Source organism: Myotis nattereri, assembly GCF_964212035.1.
Source record: "Myotis nattereri genome assembly, chromosome: 2".
Taxonomy (NCBI): Eukaryota; Metazoa; Chordata; class Mammalia; order Chiroptera; family Vespertilionidae; genus Myotis; species Myotis nattereri.
In genome coordinates, this window is record NC_138076.1 from 32,183,512 (window position 1) to 32,204,111 (window position 20,600).

The 20,600-nt window shown below is 38.6% G+C and overlaps 1 protein-coding gene across 1 annotated transcript in view; it reads right to left on the reverse strand.

The window, feature by feature from the left end:
- Positions 1-20,600, reverse strand: part of MYO16 (myosin XVI) — a 418,102-nt gene that overhangs the window by 35,594 nt on the left and 361,908 nt on the right. The window contains exon 32 of the mRNA XM_081084505.1: positions 12,904-13,062. Coding sequence (XP_080940631.1) covers positions 12,904-13,062 — 159 coding nt within the window. The remainder of the gene's footprint in view (positions 1-12,903; positions 13,063-20,600) is intronic.

Sequence of the window (20,600 nt, forward strand, 5' to 3'; positions counted from 1 at the left end):
GCCACACATGCTTGGCCGGCATGGCTCAGAGGTTGAGCATTGACTTATGAACCAGGAGGTCATGGCTCAATTTTTGGTCAGGGCACATGCTCAGAGGGAATGTCTTTTAGGACCGTCTTACCAGTTATGATGTGGATTCAGACTGGGACAAACTGTAAAGGGTGGTTGTGACACTGCATTTTATATGCTCTACCAGTTAGAATCTTCTAGTCAAATTTCCTGTCATTCCATAGGAACCCAAGTTTGTTTAGTCAACAAAAATAGAATTTAGATTTTCTGTTTATGTCTTTCCTGATTTCTGATTTAATTCCTCTCTTGGTTTCTATGAAATTAGACATCTGTGTTCTCCTATCTCTTCGACCACCTATTTTGTACCTGCATGTTTGCCCTTCTCACAGTATATTTCTCAAAGTTTGGCACTCTGTGTGGCTTTGAGGTCAAATACTCTTTTTTCCCCCTCATTTATCTTTATACATTTTCCTCAGAGGCTATCAACCATCCCCATTTCTCAAGCTTCCTTCAAAATTTTCCTTTCCTATCTTTCCATCTTGGAATCCTCACCTAAACTCTAAAACTATAATCGTTTCCATAACAATTATCTATAGCCAGAAGTCCTTCTTAGCTCTTGAACTCCAAATCCTACCCACAAAATTAGTGTCCACTTAGAACTTCCTTTTTTTTCTGTTAAAGAGTCCACTATTCTCCATCTTTAGTGTCAAGTTCTTGTAGTCATCATTCACTCCTTTTTTATTTTCTCTTATACCAATACATTCTCTAAAACTCTTGTTGTGTGTGAACAGCCTGCAAAGGCTCAAGTGGAGAACACAAAATTGATACTCTCAACTTAAAGTTTTTGTTCCATTGTTTACTCTGAATAATACCATCCAGTAAATTTCTCCAAAAATAGCAGACAGTGCCCCCTCCAAACAATAACAACCCTTTCAGAGTCACTCTTCAATGACCTATACATTCTTAACACTTTTTTCCCCCTGTCTTATTGACGTACCTATTCTATCAAAGCAACCCATTCATTCCCTGGCAAAAAAGACATGGTGTAGTAAATTTTCTTCAATGAAAAGTATTCCCTTCTTTCTAGTCTGAATACTATTTATTTTGAAAATCCAAGCCTTCACCATGAAATGCCCTTAACTATCCCAGGCCATAACAATCTCCTCTTCTATATGGAGGCAATAGAAAACCATTATTTTCATATTCATTTGACACTTGTCACTGGCTGTCCTATTTTGTGATTTCTCTTGATATGTACTGTCAGCATTTTATGTATTTTCTTCATTTTACATATGTGCTTACAAAGAGCACATCTTGAATTGCTTACATTTCCTATCACTCCCCATGCATAGCAAAATGCCTGCATGCAATGGGTGGTTATAAATGCTTTGATTGACTGATATGCATCTGTCTTTCACTAGACTTCCTCCTGCCATTCTGTCCTTTGTATTAGTTTAAATCCTCCGATCTAGGAATAAAACAACCTCCCCCTGAACTCCATCTACATATCCTGACTTCCATTCATCCCAGAGGCTCCAAACAGCAATATCTGTCATTGCCCTGCATACCAGTATAGGCCATGAAAATGATATGGCTGTTTGGACACATGTGTGTATGTAGGTCTAGGTGTAAATGAATCATAAGTCAAAGATTCTAGCAGTATAGCCTTTATGTTCTTGAAAAAATTAAATCCTGCTTTGCACTTCCTCTATTTCAGACATAAAATTTTTTATCTTTCTTGGGTAAATTCTCAGGGATCTCCTAGCTCTAAAATATCTAAGTTTTTATGATAGCCATGTATAGGTAATATTTACTGGGCACTAACTTTGTGCTGGTCTCATCATACTAAGTACTCATAACAATTGTATGAGGCAATCCATTGGTTAGCCCCATTTTTCAAATGAGAAAAGTGAGAACTGGAGAAGTTAAACAATTTTCTCATGGTCGCAGGGTTAGTAAGCATCAGAACTGGGGTCCAGGCAAAGAGGAAGAATGCAACCCTGCTAAGAAACTAAAGCTGGCAATACCAATTTCGTGTTCTTCCACTCGACCCTTGACAGGCTTTGTACACACACCCAGCAAGAGTATTGAGAGTGTATTGGCAGGAGGCAAGAAACAGGGAGTGAAGGATGACTCTAAGAACATGAAATCAATGAGGGCAAAGAGTATACTCTTTAACAGGAAAAAGGAAACCAAGCTTCAGCATTTCAATCCAGCCATTTCAACCCTGGCTTCTCAACCACAGTGGGGGAAATTTAATTAAATAAAATCAAAATTAAAAAATATTTTATATGCCTTCAAAAGATTTTTAACTAAATGCCCGAGGAGCTTGCTTTCTTTTCAAAGCTACCTCTGTTGCTCAAAATAGATAACTGCACAATATTCCAGATTGTCAAGTGAAGGCTTGCTTCCGCTGGCAGTAAGCCTTTGAGTCAGACAACAGTATGAGTTCCAAAGAATCTACAAATTCCCATAAACAAAACGATGTTGTAAAAAATGTATATATGAATATATTTCAGAGGCTCCAACCAGAGGCTCTTTTGTCTTTGGTCTGGATCTATCTTGAGGCATAGCTAATGAAAGCCATACTTGATGCTCCTAGTCAGTGTGATTTATTGCTACAAAGGCACTAAATTCAATATGGTGCCGGAGTCTATGCAAAGAATGTGGAGTCCCTGGTCCTGCAAATAGTCTGGCCCAGGCCTTCCCTGTGGAAATCCCTTTATCACCACAGATAATTCTTGTTGTGCACTGAGGGTGAGCATAGTGCAAATAAAAAGCTGTAATCGTCACAGAATGATAAATGTAAAAATCAAAGAGCTAACTGTATACTTTAATTGCCATTTTTCTTGATGTCCAGCCATAAAATGTATATTCATTGAGCAGCAAAAAAGAAAATCATACTGAGCATAAAATGTCTTAGATGGGATTTTTTTACTTCTGTATTTCCCCACAAAACAGACATCTTTATATTCATAATATTTTGTTTGATATAACTAAAACATTCTAACACTAAAAACTGTTCTCTAATATAATGATAAATAACCACAAGTCCAGGGAATAATTAAGTGTACAAAAAAGATCTAAGTCTGTGTTCACATCAGTAAAAGGATGGCAATTAAAGTAAGTGATAGCTATAATTACCCACACATAACTATATTTCAGCAAATGAACAAACAGATAATTATTTCTGGGAAGCAGAGGTAGCATGCAGATACTGGCATTCAAGAGAGAAATCGTTTCCTAGAAAAAAATAACACTACTTCTGATTCAATTAGGACTTCAAGTTATTTTAAACATTTATTTCCATCTTGTGCCTTTATTTAGAAAGCACATTGTGAATTATGAATCAGTACTAATAGCCACTTTAAGGACTATAACGATCATGAATATATCATGTGTTTCACATGTGTAATATCTGTTTAATTTTTATCCTATCAACTAGGAGACATTTTCTGATTCTGCCCCTGTGCAGGACTTACTGGTTCATATGTAATATGCAACATTGTTTTAATCGATAACTGCTTACTGAGTGGCTAAGTATCCAGGGCATTGTGCCAGGGATTTTAATAATCATAGGAAGGCTTTAGGAACCCATAAGTTCATGGTATTCACAAAGAAGATCAACTTAAACATATCAAGTGGCCTTGAAAACTTAAAATTCCATTTGAAATAATTTTCATTTTATATGTATAATTCTCGAGATATTCAAGTGGTTTTCTGGCTTTATTTTAAAATCTTAACCCTATAAGCATTAAGGAGCAACATATGAGTCTGTGTTCCAATGTTTGAAAGTATACTATGTTGAGGTTTAGAAGCCTGATATTCCTGGTGACATAATTTTATATTATTAATTTCAAGGAATGTATTCTACAAAAATTTCCATTTTGGTATAGAGCAGTTGTTGTTTTTTCCATTGGCCTTTGGTTTCATTTTGATTTTTAGTGTAAGAATCACAGGGTTGGTTCTGTTGTTGTTGTTGTTTTTGTATTTAGTTTGCTAGTACCATTTCCGGAAACATAGCTTTTACATTTCAATCAAAACATGAACAAATTAAATATTTTGGTGAAATAAAGTTTTCATTTTCTCTTTCTTTATGGTAGGGTACTCATCATCTAAGGTGAGCTAGGGAGACTGTTATGAAATGAAGCTTTGGCAAAAATAATGGGTATACTATCATCTTTCTAAAATATTTGTTTATTCAGACTTGATTACTTAATATATTTTAAATTTCTCCTTTTTTTGTTTAATGGCTAGTCTTAAAATACCATAAGATTGCAAGTAAAATGGTGTTATTTACCTTCTTACTAGATATATACAACTTTTGTGAAATATTCTGTCACACACTTGATGCCTACTGCTGTTATTCATATTCCATTTTTATTACTTTAAGAAATTTAATTTGAATATAAGTGCATACATTTGTTATACTTACTGCCTCACAAAAGGATATCATCAGAGGTTTCAGAAAGTAATTTATTAAAAGATTATATCTCAATATTTCTATCTAGACACACACATAAATCTGAGCATTCTAAATTAACATAAAAAGTTTTACCAAATGTCTATTTTAATCAAGCTTGAGTAATACATCATCAACACTCAGTGTTATTTTAAGGGTGGAAAATTGGGGTATAATTTTAATATCCAACAAATAGGGCTTGGTTATTTTAAATCATAATAATCCCATATGATGGAATGCTATGCATCCAGGACCATTAATGGGTAGCTTTAAACAATTCAGATCTATATTTGTTGACATGGAGATAAATTACATGATATTCTTAAGGGGAAAGCAGATTATTAAAATTATGTGTACAATATTATTTTAAAAATCAAATATATTATATAGAAATGCATATATGTTCAGTTGAAAAAATAAAATTTGACACAGTGGAATACTAGACATATTCCCAAATGTTACTCAAATAATTAAAGTATTTTTGGTAATAGAACTGATGGTAGTTTGTATTCTCTATTCTTTCCTGCATTTTCCAAGCTGTCACATAAAGCATGTATAATTTTTATAACCTGCATATAATTATAAATGCCATTTAAGCAAGGCCAAAATTTGGGGATCCTGGGAGCCTATATCATTTTTTGTCAAACTGCAGTTCTTTTTTCTAGATGCTTTTATTACTGGTCTAAAAATCCTTATTTTACCAGTGTCATCACCCCATCCCACTCCCTCACATTGCAACCAAAATCTTCTTCTTGTGAACCCAATACTTATAATTATTATATGTAATCCCTCTGTAATCCTCCCCCCTCCCCTCCCCTCCCCTTCCCTCCCCTCCCCTCTTCTCTCTCTCTCTCTCTTCTCTCTCTCTCTCTCTCTCTCTCTCTCTCTCTCTCTCTTTCTCTCTCTCTCTCTCTTTCTCTCTCTCTCCCTCCCTCCCTCTCTCTCTCTCATAAAAACATCTTTCATTATCTTTCATTTTCCTGAGCCACCAGACCATTCCCCCATTACTCCAGAGACCTAAGCTTGAACAGATCTGCCCAACCAACTACCTGCCACCAGACTACTCCCAAAGTGTGATTATAATTACCAGTACAGTTGCCCTGGCCAATGTTCATCCTATATCTATTCTTATCTTTTCTCTTTGATTTCCTCTTTGATAAATCAACAATGAACATCATTGGGTCTGCTCAGCTGAAAAACTACATCCCCAGCACTGACCTTGGGAGCAGCTAAAGATAGAATAGTGAAGCTGGAATCTCTGTGGGCCTTGGAGTTCCATAGCCCTAGGAATCTACCATCCATCCTAAAATCTCCTTTCCTCTCTCATTCTCTCTCCCCACCCCCCCCAATATTTTGAAATTGTGGAACTGGAACTACCACATAAGTCAAGGAATAGATGCATTGTCAGCTACCCGGAACCCCCCATCATTCTCTCACCTAATCACTGTAGGCTCTTTTCTTCTGCATATGAAATGAATCACTGTTCTGACTTTGTGGTTATCTTTTAGCTCCTCCTCCTTGCCTGTCGATTCTCTAATTCTACAGCGTGCCTAGTGGGTACCACATTGTGGTTTTAATTTGCATTTCTCTAATTACTAGTGATGTTTAACTCCATTAAAATTTTTATTTAAGTGCTTATTCATATATCCAATTCAATTTTCTATTCAGTTATCTTTTTTTAAATTTAAGTAAACTCTGAATATATAATTATTTTTCCATTAAAGTTAGCACTATTTTGTATTCTGTTTAAGGAACCCTTCTTTCTTTTCCCACCTCTGAGGTAAAAACAATATTTTTCTGTATTTCTTACATACATTTTATTTCCTATTTGACATTTAGCTCTATAAACCACCAGGAATTGCTTTGTGTGAACAGCGTGGAGTAGGAGTCCTTTCATTTATTCCTCATGTGGATAGTAGTTGATTATGCTTCCCTCTGTGTCCCTCAATGCCTTAGTTGTCATAAACTAAGTAGCTATTTGCAAAAGCTGGAAGAGTTGTTGGTCCTCCCCTCCCCCGGACCCCCACCTCCGCTTTATCTTTCCTTATTCCTAGCCTCTGGAAGAGTTTGTGTAACACCGGCATTATTTCATCTTTAGAATTTTGGGAGAATTTACCAGAAAAGCTATTTGAACCTGGAGGTGTTTTTTTGTTTGTTTGTTTGTTTTTGTAAAAAAGTATTCAATTACAAATTAATTTAATACTTACATTACTATTCAGCTTTCTTATTTCTTTTTTTTTTTACCACCTAACCAGTTATATCTGAAAATATTCTGATATAAAGCAATAAGCAGAAAATGTGTGAAATAATCTCATACAATTATTTTCAACTTAGAAGCACAGTGAGTGCATTAGGGATGCACCAACCAACTTACCTGTGACATTCAAACAAGGCAACTGTCAGGAGACCAGGCATATTCCAGGTCTCCTCTGGAACCTGGCTTATCCTCAGCTGAAGGCCAGCAAGTGGCAAGTAGCTTTCCTATTACTTCTCTCCATTTTTGTTGGTTGTATTGTTCTTTTGTGAGATATATATCTGTTCATCCAAATTTACACATTGTTTTTGGCATAAATATGTTCACAATTTATTCTTCTTATTTTTTAATTTCTGCAAGATCTGTGGTAGACCCCCCTTGTCATTCCTAGCATTGGCTATTGTGTCCACTTTATTTCTCTATTGCTTTTGTAAGAGAATTATCAATTTATTCATGTTTCAAATAAATTTTTTTCAAAGAACCAACTTTCGGCTTTATTGCTTGTTTTGTATTTCAATAACTTATTTCCTTATCTTTATTACATCTTTTCTTCCTTTTTTTTAAGAGAGTAGAAGGGAGGGAAGGAGGGGAGGAGGGAAGGAGGGAAGGAGGAGAGAGAAAGAGAGAGAGAGGGGGAGAGAGAGAGAGAGAGAGAGAGAGAGAGAGAGAGAGAGAGAGAGACATTGATGCATTGATGTTAGAGAGACAAATCGATTGGTTGCCTCCCACAAGGCCCAGTCTGGTGCCAAGGATCAAGCCTGCAACTCTGGAACATGCCCTTGACGAGAATCAAACCTGAGACCTTTCAGTCCACAGGCTGATGCTCTATCCACTGAGCAAAACTGGTTAGGGCTCCTTCCATTTTCTTGATGTTTAATATTTGTTTCTAACTTGTTGACATTTTTAACACTGCTTTTCAGTCTTTGTTCTTTTGCTATAATATGCATAAAGCTATAAATTTCCATTGATTAAGGGGTTAGCAGCACCCCACAAATTCTGTTACATTTTTATTGTCGTTAGTTAAAATGGTATGTGAGTGTATGTGTGTGTAACAGATATGTAGTTTTTATTTCAAAATAGATGACAATTGTTTTAAAATATGTTCATGGTGAATCTTTTCATTTTCTATTTCTTTACATTAACATTTTCATTATCCTTATGTTTTACATATTCTTTAGAAATCTTAGGCTGTAAAATATCTTAATCAATTTAGTTTTAATGTGAACTTATACAAGACGAGAATTTTTTAAAGTTCATGTGATTCAATTATGTTTATCTGTTTTCATATATGCTTTCTTATCTACCATCTAAGACCTTTCTATTTGTGAAACCTTTCAGATATTTCTATTTTACTTCCCCCTCCCATCCCTTCTTTGGCCATCCTTTTGATTAATTGACTTTTTACTATTATAATAGAGGCCTGGTGCACAAAAATTTATGCAGTTGGGGGAATGAGGGGTCCCCTCAGCCCGGCCTGTGCCCTCTCACAGTCTGGGACCCCTCAGGGGATGACCACCTGCTGACTTAGGCCCGCTCCCCAGGGGATTGGGCCTAAGATGGCAATCAGACATCCCTCTGGAAGCCCGGCAGCCCTCGAGGGATGTCTACTTGCCAGCAGGGAGCAGGCCTAAACTGCAGTTGGACATCCTTAGCGCTGCTGAGGAGGCAGGAGAGGCTCCCACCATCACCGCTGTACTGGCAGCCATCAGCTTGACTTGTGGCTGAGCAGAGCTCCCCCATGTGGGAGTGCACTGACCACCAGAGGGCAGCTTCTGCATTGAGCATCTGCCCCCTGGTGATCAGTGTGTGTTATAGTGATCAGTCATTCCCAGTCCTTCTACTGTTAGGGTCAGTTTCCATATTACCTGTTTACTATATAGGATAGAGGCCTGGTGCATGGGTGGGGGCCGGCTGGTTTGCCCTGAAGGGTGTCCCGGATCAGGTGGGGGTCCTGCTTGGGTGCCTGGCCAGCCTGGATGATGGGATGATGGCTGTTTTCAGCTGGTCACACCCCTTCAGGGTGGGGGTCCCCACTGGGGTGCCTGGCCAGTCTGGGTGAGGGGCTGAGGGCTGTTTTCAGGCTGGTGGGCGACTGAAGCTCCCAGCCTCTCCTTTTTTCTTTCTTTCTTTTTTTTATTCTGGGATTAATTTACCTTCTATAGCTGTCACTGGAGCTGAGAGCAGGCTCCAGCTCTGAGGCCGTTGCAGGCTGAAAGCAGGTACCTGGGTTTGTTTAGATTCTATAATAGAAACTCTGTTGCCATCACTGGCTGCTCTAAGCTCTGAGGCCGTGCTGGCTGAAAGCAGGTTTCTGGGGTTTGTTTAGGTTCTATAAGTGCAACATTGTTTCATCCGGAGCTCAGAGCTGAGGTACGTCAGGTGGGGAACGTTGACTTCCTCCATCACTGGAGTAAGCAAGCCTCATGTTCATGTTTACTTCAGCTGCCTGGTTGCTGGCCGCCATTTTGGCTGGCAGTTAATTTGCATATCTCGCTGATTAGCCAATGGGAAGGGTAGCGAAGTTATGGTTAATTAGCATGTTTCTCTATAATTAGACAGGATTTTACTCTTTTTATTAGTTTGGGAATTATATACCCCACTATTATTCTTTCAGTGGTTACCTTTGAAATTGGTTTAGAATATAAAATATTGTCTTTTACACTCTCCTGACCTCACTGACTTTTAAAAATTGTTCTGTATTCCTCTTTGAATCTCTGAACATTTTGAGTCTACCCATGTTTAATTCTTCAGTTTTTTATTTTTTTTCACAAATATTCTAACTCCCCTTAATTCTTATGAGTTTTTTATTGCTTATAAATTCTGGATTGGCAGTTATTTTACTTGACATGTTAAATATGTCCTTTCATTGTCTTTGGACTTTGTTACTCCTTTGAAGGTATTTTGTCTTTTCAACTGTTGGCTGCTTTTAAGACTCAGGCTTGGTCTTTATTTTACCACCAATATGACTAGGAGCATTTTTCTTTCTATTTATTCTATTCAGGTTTTGCATATTTTCTTTTCTATTTGTACCAAAATCACATTTACAGAGAGAAAGAGCCACCCTTATTAGATGCACACATCTGTGGATTTATGGGAACACATGCATTCCTGTTTGTCAATAGCACCATATACCCTCTGTCGTTCATTGTGGTCTGAATGTCTGTGTCCCCCCATGTTGAAATCCTACTCCCCAAGGTGATGGTAGGTGGAAGGTGGGGCCTCTGGAAGGACACTAGGTCATGAGGGCAGAGCTCTTATGAATGGGTTTAGCACCCTTAAAAAAGGGTCTCCAGAGAGCTCCCGGGCCCCTCTGCCCTGGGAGACATAGAAGTGGGCAGTCAGCAGTCTGCAACCTGAAAGAGAGCCCTCCCCAGAACCTGACTATGCTGGCACCCTGATCTGGGATGTATAGCCTCCGGAAATGTGAGCAATACATTTCTGCTGTTGACTAGTCACCCTGTCTTTGGCATTTTGTCACAGCAGCCAGAACTGACTAAGACAGCAGTCCGTCCTCTGCTCCTCTGCTCCCTTGTGCTATATCCAGCCTCTAGCAACCACTCATGTTTTCTGTCCAATAGTGTTGCCTTTTCCAAAATGTCATATAAATGGAATCACACTTATAGTCTTCAGATTCTAACTTTTTTTCACTTAGTGCAATGTGTTTGAGACTCATCCATTTGGTGACGTATAATAGTTCATGGTTTTTTACTGCAGAGTTTTCCCTTGTGCTGCCAGTTGGTCAGCCTGAAAAATAGCCCCAAATGGGTCCACTCTAGGCACTCACACCTCATATAGTCGCCTCCTATCTAGTGGACTGAATATATAACTTTCTTCTAACAATGTCCCATCCAAGAATAGGCTGTGTAAAGACAGTGGCTTCCCTCACGGGTATTCTTTCTGGCTATTGTGGATTGCTTGCTCTGGGGGAAGCCACCTGCCCTGCTGTGAGGCCACCCTATGGAGAAGCCCATGTAAGTGAGCAGGGAAGTGGATCTTCTGTGGCCTCCCAGGGCTCATGTGAGTAACCTTGAAAATGGACCATCTGTCAACCAAGTGTCAAGCTGACTATAGTTTTGGCTGAGAGCTGATAGCTATCTCACAAGGGACTTTGTACCAAAGGCAATCAGCTCAGCCACATCCAGATTCCTCACCCAAAAAACTGGACAATAATAGCTGTTTGTTGTAGTATGTAGCCACCAAGTTAGGGGAGGGGGAGGTAATTTTTACACAGCATTAGGTAGCTAATACAACCTAGGCGCCAGTTAAAGAAAACTTTATTTCCAGGGTTAGGGATTATGACTTCAGGCACAAGCATTTGCATTCAGGTGTTTGTGTGGACACTGTTTTCATTTCCATTGGGTAAATAAATACCCAGGAGTGGGATTGGTGGGTCATACAGAAAGTGTATGTTAAACTTCCTAGGGAACTGCCAACTCAAGTCTGTGTCTTGATGCTTTCATCAGCATCGGGAATTCTCTAACATTGCTCACCAAATCTTTTCTCTTGCCCATGTACCTGCTCTTCTTTCCCTAGGATTCCAATCGTCCTCCTCCCTGACTGTATCCTTTATGCCTCTAAACCATTTCTTGGAATTTCCATTCTTCTTCTGTGCTTCTTTGTGTCTCATTCTGCATATTTTCTGAGTTATCTTTCACTGCCCCAGGTTTTTATTTTTAAATGACTGTGTCTAATTAACTTTAAACTCATCCTCCATTATACTTAATTTTATGACTGTATTTTTTAATTTCAGAATTTCCATTTGACATGTTTTTATTGTTTCCCATTTCTGCTGAAATTCTCAATCTTTTATCTCCCTGGGCATAGTAAACACACTTATTTTAAAGAATGTGCATTTGAAGTCTGATCTTTTGAGCAGCCATGGATATACTGCAATTGACTGCTATTTCTGCTTAGAATATTTTTCAGTTTATTTTGTGCCTGGTACTTTTTGACTATGTATTGAATTGAAGTGTAGGACGCCATATATATTTATAAAACTGTTTTCTCTCAGGTACCTGTGGGTCATATCAGTCCTTGAGGTTGGATTGAGATGATTCATAGGTGATGTGGTTCATGATTCTGATTCAATTGATCCTTAGGATGGACACTTCAAGGCCCCACCCCCTGACCTTGGCAGACTCCAGACTCAGTCTGGCCCCTCGATCCCAGGAGGCAGTCAGAAGCACAGCCCAGTCTTCTCTGCATGAGGTGAATGCCCCAAACATCCCTTGGAGAAAAGCTTGGACTATATGGGGTTCTTTGCTTGGCTTCCATTGCATTTCTTACTCACTTTTTCATTCCCTTCCAGTGTTTCACTGCCTTAGATTTCTAGTGCAGTGGATCAGATTAAACAAATTTAAACATTTCTATTTGACATGTTTTTGGATATTCTCAGAAATGGGTTGGACTGAATCTTTTCATTAACCATTATTAGAAGCCCTGGGGCTCTTTTATGTGTGAGAGAAATAAGTTATTTGTTTAAGCTACTATTAGGAAACTTTTGGATACATACAGTCAAGCCAATTTCCAAATGATATATTCATATAATCCAATTAAACACTTAAAGCCAGTTTGGTGTTTACTATGCCTTCAATATTATTTTCCCTTCATATTTTTTAGGTATGAGAAGAAAAAGAGTGATTTAACTCCTTCTGCTCAGTATAAGTCTCATTTTATGCTGGTTCTCATAGATCAATTTCTCCATAAATATTTCTGAAAAGTCATTTAATACTGAAAATGACTTTAGTTCCTTGATTTATCCTATAATGTGTTGTCAATATGCCCCACAGAGATGTTTCATAGTTTACATTCTATTTTCTTTTCTTTTTTTATTGTTAATCTTCACCCGAGGATATTTTTTTCCATTGATTTTTAGAGAGTGGAAAGGAGGGAGGGAGAGAGAAACATCAATGTAAGAGTGGCACATGGATTGGTTGCCTCTGACACTCACTCCTACAGAGGCCAGGGATCCAACCTGCAACCTAGGTACATGCCTTTGACCGGTAATCAAACCCTTAACTATTTGATCCATGGGCTAATGCTTTAACCACTTAGCTACTATTTTCCAGTTTTTAAGCCTACTTCATTTTTATGTTTTAAATCCGTTCTTCAATTTAAAATTTGGAGTTGATACAATTTAAAATTTATCTATTTAGTACTGAGTTTAAGATGTGCTTACCATTTGAGACGGAATTGCCATTTTCAGTAGCGACAGCACTACAGAGTGAATTAGATAATTGAATTCCATGGTTATTTGCATTTCTATCTTGAGTCTCTGGTGCGATCTCTGATGTACCGGGATCATCTCGGCTAGTCAGGTTCATGTTAGTTTCAAAACCTAAAATAAATTTTAGACGTGATTATTCTTTTCTGTTAAAGTAGACTGAATATGTTGATTAAAATACTGAAATGGAATAATGAACTTATCAAATCATTAATTACATTTAAAATGATAACTTAGTAACAATAATTATTCAAATTTATGGCCTACAAAATATTTTTCAAATTTTGCCAAAGCATTGTTAAACACAATGGCTATACCATATTTAACAAACATTGTTAAACTAAGCGGTGAAAATAAATTTGATAATTTGTTATTTTCAAACATGTCTATAAGGAACTTTTGATGTCATATGTCACTTATTGTTATAGCGCTGACCATTTGAGAAATCTATTTCCTAAAAGTATGGCAATAATTATGTCTCTGAATTCAGTTTCTGAATTATTAAACTGAGCAGAGCTGAAGCAATCTTATAGCTTTGGAATAAAATAAGAAATACATTTTCAATATAAGTGTAAAATGTGTTATTATCCACAAGAATATTAAACTTCAAATCCTTACCTCTTTATTCTATACCCTAACAAAATTACTTACATGTTATTGTATGTCTCAAGTTGAATGCTCTCAGATATGCAAACATAGAAATCATTGTCCAAATTAGGCTAAAATGCCCAATAAGGATTTTTTTAAAACTATGTATTAATAATAAAGTAAAATATAACAAACACTAAGGTTTGGAACAATATCTAACTGAGGTTGATGTTTACATAAGGATAGTATCATCCTTAGTCAGGGTCTACGAGAATGTACAAATGAAGCACATTTGTCATCATGGTGTCAGACCGGCTCTCCCCCAACCCCTCCCATCCCCAAAGTCAGGTTCTCCTCCCAGATTGGCCAGGCATATAGGGATTGGCTCTTGCTTCCCCAGGGACCTCAAAAAAACTCCAACTTACTTGGAGATTATTGCTTGACATCAAGGATATCCATGCTCTTTCTGCTCTTTGTCTGTTGGTACACAGTAGATTATGGCTGTCTATAGTTAGGCCTGTCTGAAGTTTTAGGCTAACAAATTATTCAAAGTCATAATTTGCTTTTTATACTTTACATGGGGAAGAAGAGTTTATCAGCCATGATCCCCATAACCAGGACTTCAATAGGCAGAGAGGCTATCCCTGTATTGCTGAAAAGGGAGTTAAGGTCACTCACAGTCATGCAGGTGGAAAGAGGTAGAATAGAACTTTAAGCTATGTATTCTAACAATTGTTCAGGTTTTGTTTTTCACAAGAAGACAAATTAGGCTACGTCATTTCAATGAATTGCTATTTAAATCCCAAGGAAGGAAATAGGGACAATAAGGAGGATATAAGAAGGAGAGAGAGAGGAAGGAAAGAAGAAGGAAGGAGGCAAACCAGGCAGCCCTCTAGAGCTTAGCTCGATCCTTTCTAACTCTTCCTCCTGGACATTCTCTCCCCTTTCCCCTGAGACTCATACTCAATAGCACTACAGGCCATTTTCCCAGATGGGAATTTTCTCAACTGCTCTATATCAACTCGCATTTCAGTGCTTTGGTCTATGCATTCCCTCTGCCTGGAATGTGTTCTCCACTCAACAACCCTGCCTCTTCCTTACCCTCCAGTGAGGATCTTGTTCAGATCACCCACAGTGCAGTGGCCACTCATGTACCAGTAAATAATGTGCAGCACAAGGAGGAATCTGGGCTGCCTAAACAGGAAGGCATGCTAAGGTTTAGAGTAGAAAATGCTAGACAGTTAGAACGAAGGCAAAATGAACAGGTCTTTGAAAATCAAGGAGAAGCCTTTATATTTCAATGATCCAGGGAACCATTGCAGCTCCTGACTCCTTATACTTAAAAAGGCTTTGGTCAAGCCAATGTGCATAAGAACAATGATGCCCTTGAGGTTGGGTGATCTCAGCTCTTGACAATAAGCAATCGCCAAGAAGGCTGTAACTGAAAGAATATCTATTCAATTTGGTCAACTCTGTTTGGTCATTGTTCCTTTTTAGTCTTTGGAAAGTTAGTAAATCAAGTTTTATTTTAAAGTCGTTTCAAGATACAGACATTCACCAACTTTTATTTCTCTTTAAGACTAATTTTTTTTCATTCTTTAATTCAGTTGTTTATTGAGTGCCCACCATGTGCCCAACACCCTCCCTCCAAGTGCCGGAGATACAATAATGAATATCATAGGCAGCTTGGAGCTTACTGGCCAGTTTGACAATAGACAAACAAGCAAAGAAACAAGTAGATAATAAAAAGTGGTGAAATCCCAGCTGGGCAGAAAACTTACTCGGAAGTGAGGGTAGGCAGCCAACATTTTCAGAAAGCATGGATCAGGAAAACATACCTAGGAAGTTGCAGTGAGGCTCAGAGAAAAAGGAGGGAAACAAGCAACTGTGTTGATAGACAACCTCCCCCATGTCTAAAGGTCTCAAACACAAAAGAGCTCACCTTTTCCAAGAAACCAGATACTAAGGAGCTGGGCACGTGGAAGCAAAGGGTAGGTGAGAAAGGAGGACATGCCTATTACCCAGGGCTGGTGAGGCCACGGCAGGCAGGCAGAGTTTAGCTTTGGTTCTCAGTGCAGAGGGAGGTTACGACAAAAGGGTATGAAGTAGGGAGAACCTCCCTGGGTAAATGGGGACAGTCCTCTTACGTGTGGTGCTACAAGACTCAACCCTCTGAGACACTGTGTCTCGGCATGAGTATTTGATGCGAGCTTTCCTCTTAATTAATTTCTATCTCATCAACAACTGATATATTTAAATTATAGTCAAGACCTCCACTTTTGCTAGTAAAGTTTAAAAAATCTTTTCACATTTCAGATCAGCAGGTGAAATTGTAGCCAATAGATGTTCTTATTTTTAATTATTTTTAATTTTTATTTATTTTTTGTTAATCCTCACCCAAAGATATTTTTCCATTGACTTTTTTTAGAGAGAGTGAAAGGGAGGGGGAGAGACAGAGAGAGAAACATCCATGTGAGAGAGAGACACATGGATTGATTGCCTCACGCCCTCAAGGTATGTGCCCTTGACCTAAATCGAACCCTGGAGCCTTCAGTTCTCAGGTGAAGTTGCATCCATTGAGCCAAACCAGCTAGGATGCCAAGAAATGTTTTTAAATTTGTCACAATAAACTGTGACCCTTACATTATCTACTAAGGTTTTCTTTCTATGCTTATATTAAAAGCATATGTCTACTCAAGGGTGGCTCTGGATTGGAATAAGGGAATGTTTTTCTTAATGTAAGCTAAGAATTAATGGCCAGCCTAATGATTATTATTCACATTGCTTTTACAATAATTACCATCTCCTGAGTGTTTATTATGTTCTAATCCCTGCTAGATGTGATACTTGACTTAGCTCTTATTTTCCTAACAATTCTGAAGAGCTGTCACTATCGTGCCTATTTTCAAGATGAGGTCACTGAGGCTTGTGGAGGTTAATCTACATGCAAACATTTCACAATTAGTTAGGGTTGCAGATGAATTCAGACTAAGGCATGAAGGGCTCCACCATCCACCCACACTCATTCCTGTGTCTGACCCCTTATGTGAAGTCTTCCCTCCTTATTTCATGTGCTGGTGTAAGAGGATAAGGTAGCTTCCTTTCTGTGGCTTTATCACCCATTCTCAGTAGTAATGAACTCAGATCTGAAAAGTTGTACTTGAGCCACTGAACTAGAATTGCAACATCAATATATGCATCCCCACTCTGGGGTTATCCTTACTCATTAATTTTAACTAGAGGATTCTTAGCATAGTAAATTCTGTGTCAGCCTTAGCTCACAAACACCCTACTCCAAGTTAGATTCAAACACATAAAAGCATCTGTGCCCAAACTTGTTAATATCTCGATTCAGTCACAATGTGGGTAAATTGCAGAAATCCTCAATAATTTGATTTTGTTGTAAAGTGTCAGTTTAGAGCATGAATGGTTGCAATGTCCCTGGTCAAAAGTATGCCCATTACCCTGTATGTAAGCACTGAGGAAATTATAACAATGACAAATCGAGAGGACGTGGGCATTAAATCTGAATTGGTTAGAAAAGTGCACACACAAGATGCATATTTTATGGAGACTTTTCAAAGGAATAATACAGAGCAAACAAAGTCATCAAGTTTGTTCATGCCTCCAAGCAGTGGCTTTCAGGGTTTTGAGGGTGAAGAAAAGTCGGTCACACCAAAAGGAAATATTTGAGATTCTCAAGGAATCTAAGCAAACAAGTAGAGAAGTGAGAACTGTAAGATCCTGAATGATGATTTAAGGTATGTCTGAGTCATTTCTCCATCTCTACATCTTGTGAAATCAGTGGTTTGTGTCACTCAGGGCATCCTTCGGTCAGGTATGTTGTAACATTGGTTGATTCAAATACCCATACTGGTTTCTCTTAGCCTATACACAGGATTTCTCTGTGGCCCCTGCCTGGTGTTGTTTTTACAGGTATGGGAGAAATAAATCACATTGGGATTGACTCAAAGATAGTCTTGGCCTTACATTAGGATAGGGCTATTAAATACAAGCAAGCACAGAAGGCGCCTTTTAAGTTAAATTTTAATCTAGTGAGAGAGTTTGAGCAAATCTCTAAATGTGAATACAAAAAAAAAATCAGTTGTCCTGTTTTAGTTTTTATAGAACTAAAATATCCTGCTTGGGTGGGTGTGATCCTTTGAAACTGTGGTTTTCTATAGGAGGTGATATTGCCACCCCACCCTCCCACCTCTGAGCAACATTTGGCAATGTCTGGTTGTCACACTGGGGGAGGGGGACACTACTGGCATCTAGTGGGTAGACAGCAGGGATGCTACAAAACACCCTACAATGTATAGAACAGTCCCCTCCCAGACGACAAGGAATTATCTGGCCCAGAATGTCAAGAGTGCTGAGGCTGAGAAAGCCCATTATAAGACCTAAGTCAGATCACATCATTTCCCCATTCCAGTCTCTCCACTGGTTGCTCATTTTCTGCGGATTAAGATCCAAATGTTTCCTGAAACTGAGAGACCCTCCATACCTTGATTCCCTGCTCCCAACTACACGTCACCCCTGTATTCCTCACTCAGCTTCATCTTCTCTCTATGGTGCATGGGGACTCTGCTCAAACCTCCCCTAGCAGAAAGGCCTTCCAGACCTCCTTCTAGAAAACAGCACCCTCTCCCTGTCCCAGGTCCATTCCTGCTCCCACTTCCTGTTTGGTTTTTCTACAGAGTCCTCACTGTGGGACACATTTAATTTCAGTTGTTTGTTTTCTGTCTCCTCCCTGTGGAATGTCGGCACCATGAGCTCAAATGCAATGTCACTGCCTAGAACAGTGCCTGCCCACAGCCTGTGTGCAACACATATTTTTGAAAGAAAGAGGGAAAGAAAAAAAATGAATAAATCATTACAACAACACTGCTATAGAAATTTCCTTTTATGAAAGGAATTATACTTTTTGTAACTAAAATATATTGACAAGTTTACTAACCAAAAAACTCATGTGAACGACTGTGGAGAAATCATGTATCACAGTAATAATTTTGCCCCATTCACATGAGATTATTGGGAACATATGAAAGAATTTCCATTGTTAATAATATGCCTTTGATTTCTAATCTCTACTTATTTAAAATTACAAGGTAAGGGAAATATCCCATTGTGTGAGGTGAGATTTCTCTACTTATTCAAAGGGCTAGAGCTACTCTCTTTCTCCCTCAGAGTGTTAACATGTGTAAGAAAAGACGTACAGATAGAAATATCCTGGTCCACAATGTGAGGATTCACGTCTTCAGTATTGTCCTCCCAATTCCCATTGATAAACATTTGATTACTTTCCTACATGTATGCAAGATCCATACATATTTAAGTTTGTAAAATCTTACTTTACATGACTTTACAATCTCTAATGTTAGAAAATTGCAATCAGTACAGTAAATGTTGTCTCTGGAATCTTGCTGGCTGGAGATAGGGAGTGGTGGGTTGACCAGGAGTCTAGTGAGTGGAAGTTCCAGACCCTACCCCAACTAGCAAAAGGCACTTCCAAGGCCCAAGAGGGAGAGGGTAATGAGTGCACAGTTAACATTTGCATATCTGACAGCTTTTTTCTGTCAAAATTTTTATAGTAATGTAATTGCAATAGTTTATTTATTATTCACAGTTTTCTCTCTCTTTCAATATAGGGTGTCCCCAAAATGTATATATACACTCTGAATAATTAATTCCAATGTTACTTTCTTTTCAGATATAACCCATTGGAATCATTATTCAAAGTGTGTATATATATTTTTGTGGGCACCCTGCATTTATTGAGCATCTGCTATGTATAGACACTGTTCTAGGCACTGAATAATGCGTCATTTGCTTTGATTTATTTTCCCCTTTTAAATAAATGTCCACTTTAATCCCTAAATTTTTGTCATTTTTATTATTTTTCTTAAAGAAGTCACTCCTCCTCCCAATTGCATAACCTTAAATATCTGGAAAAATAAACAGAACCTGTCCCAGGTATAAGGTCTTAGCACTCACTGGGAGAAGAGTGTATGGAATCACTGAATAAGGCTACAAGGCATAGCCTTTGGCTCTCATTACACCGTGATCCATTGCTTTATGCATTTCCTCAGGGCAATGTCCAGGTAGGAAAGGCCTAACTCCTCACCAGTCACAGAACTGTTTTTTTAAGTTTACCCTGATATGAAAGGTGTGCAAAAGTTCATGTAAGAACATGTGTGTAGGAGAGGGAACGGAGGTAGGATTTTCTTGGGGGAGAAGAGAGGTAAGATGAAGGCTAAGGAGAAGAATTTCTCTTGCAGAATGACTGCAAAGATTCTATAGGGGAGGGGAGACACTCCGTACTAGGGGGAGAGAAGTTTCCTTGCACAAGCCTGGGCCAGCTACTGATACATGGTGAGGACAGTGAGCGACAGAGTGAACTACTCACTCCACATCAATAGCAAGTACTCACTCCACATCAAAGAGCATAGTGGCTAGTCCATCTCTGGGAAACAGATGTCCTTGAGCCAGTGGCCACTCTGGGTGACATGTGAGAGCTGAATACAGAAAAGAGGAGTGATGAGCCATGAGCTAACCACATTCTTTCTCCAAACTAGGAGATCTCTCTATGGATTCAACAAGTACTTATTAAGTCCTACACAGTCCAAATTTTAAACTAAGATTGAACTACATGCTTGTAGAGATGTGTATCTACAACAAAACAAAACAAAAAAAGATCCCCCAAATGCTTACATCTAGAGGGGCGATAAGACACAATAATGACAGGAATTTATGGTTCAAACTAATGAGTGCAAGAAGAGGCACCAGTGACGACTGTACATCGCTCTTGAGGATTTAGGAAAGAATTATTCAGAATAATCATTTCAGGATTGTGTCCTACTCAGCTGAGTTGATGTTTGCTGTTGCTGTTATTGTTGTCTCTGTGTTAAAGCCTTTGACACATAATATGCCAACATGTGTGGGAGGGACGTCCAGGGTACATTTTAATGGGTGCCTTTTCTCAGGTTTCTGGGTGGTGACTCAACTTAAAGCTGGTTGCCTTCATGACGCCTGCTATGCAAATGCTAAGGCATCAGAAGACC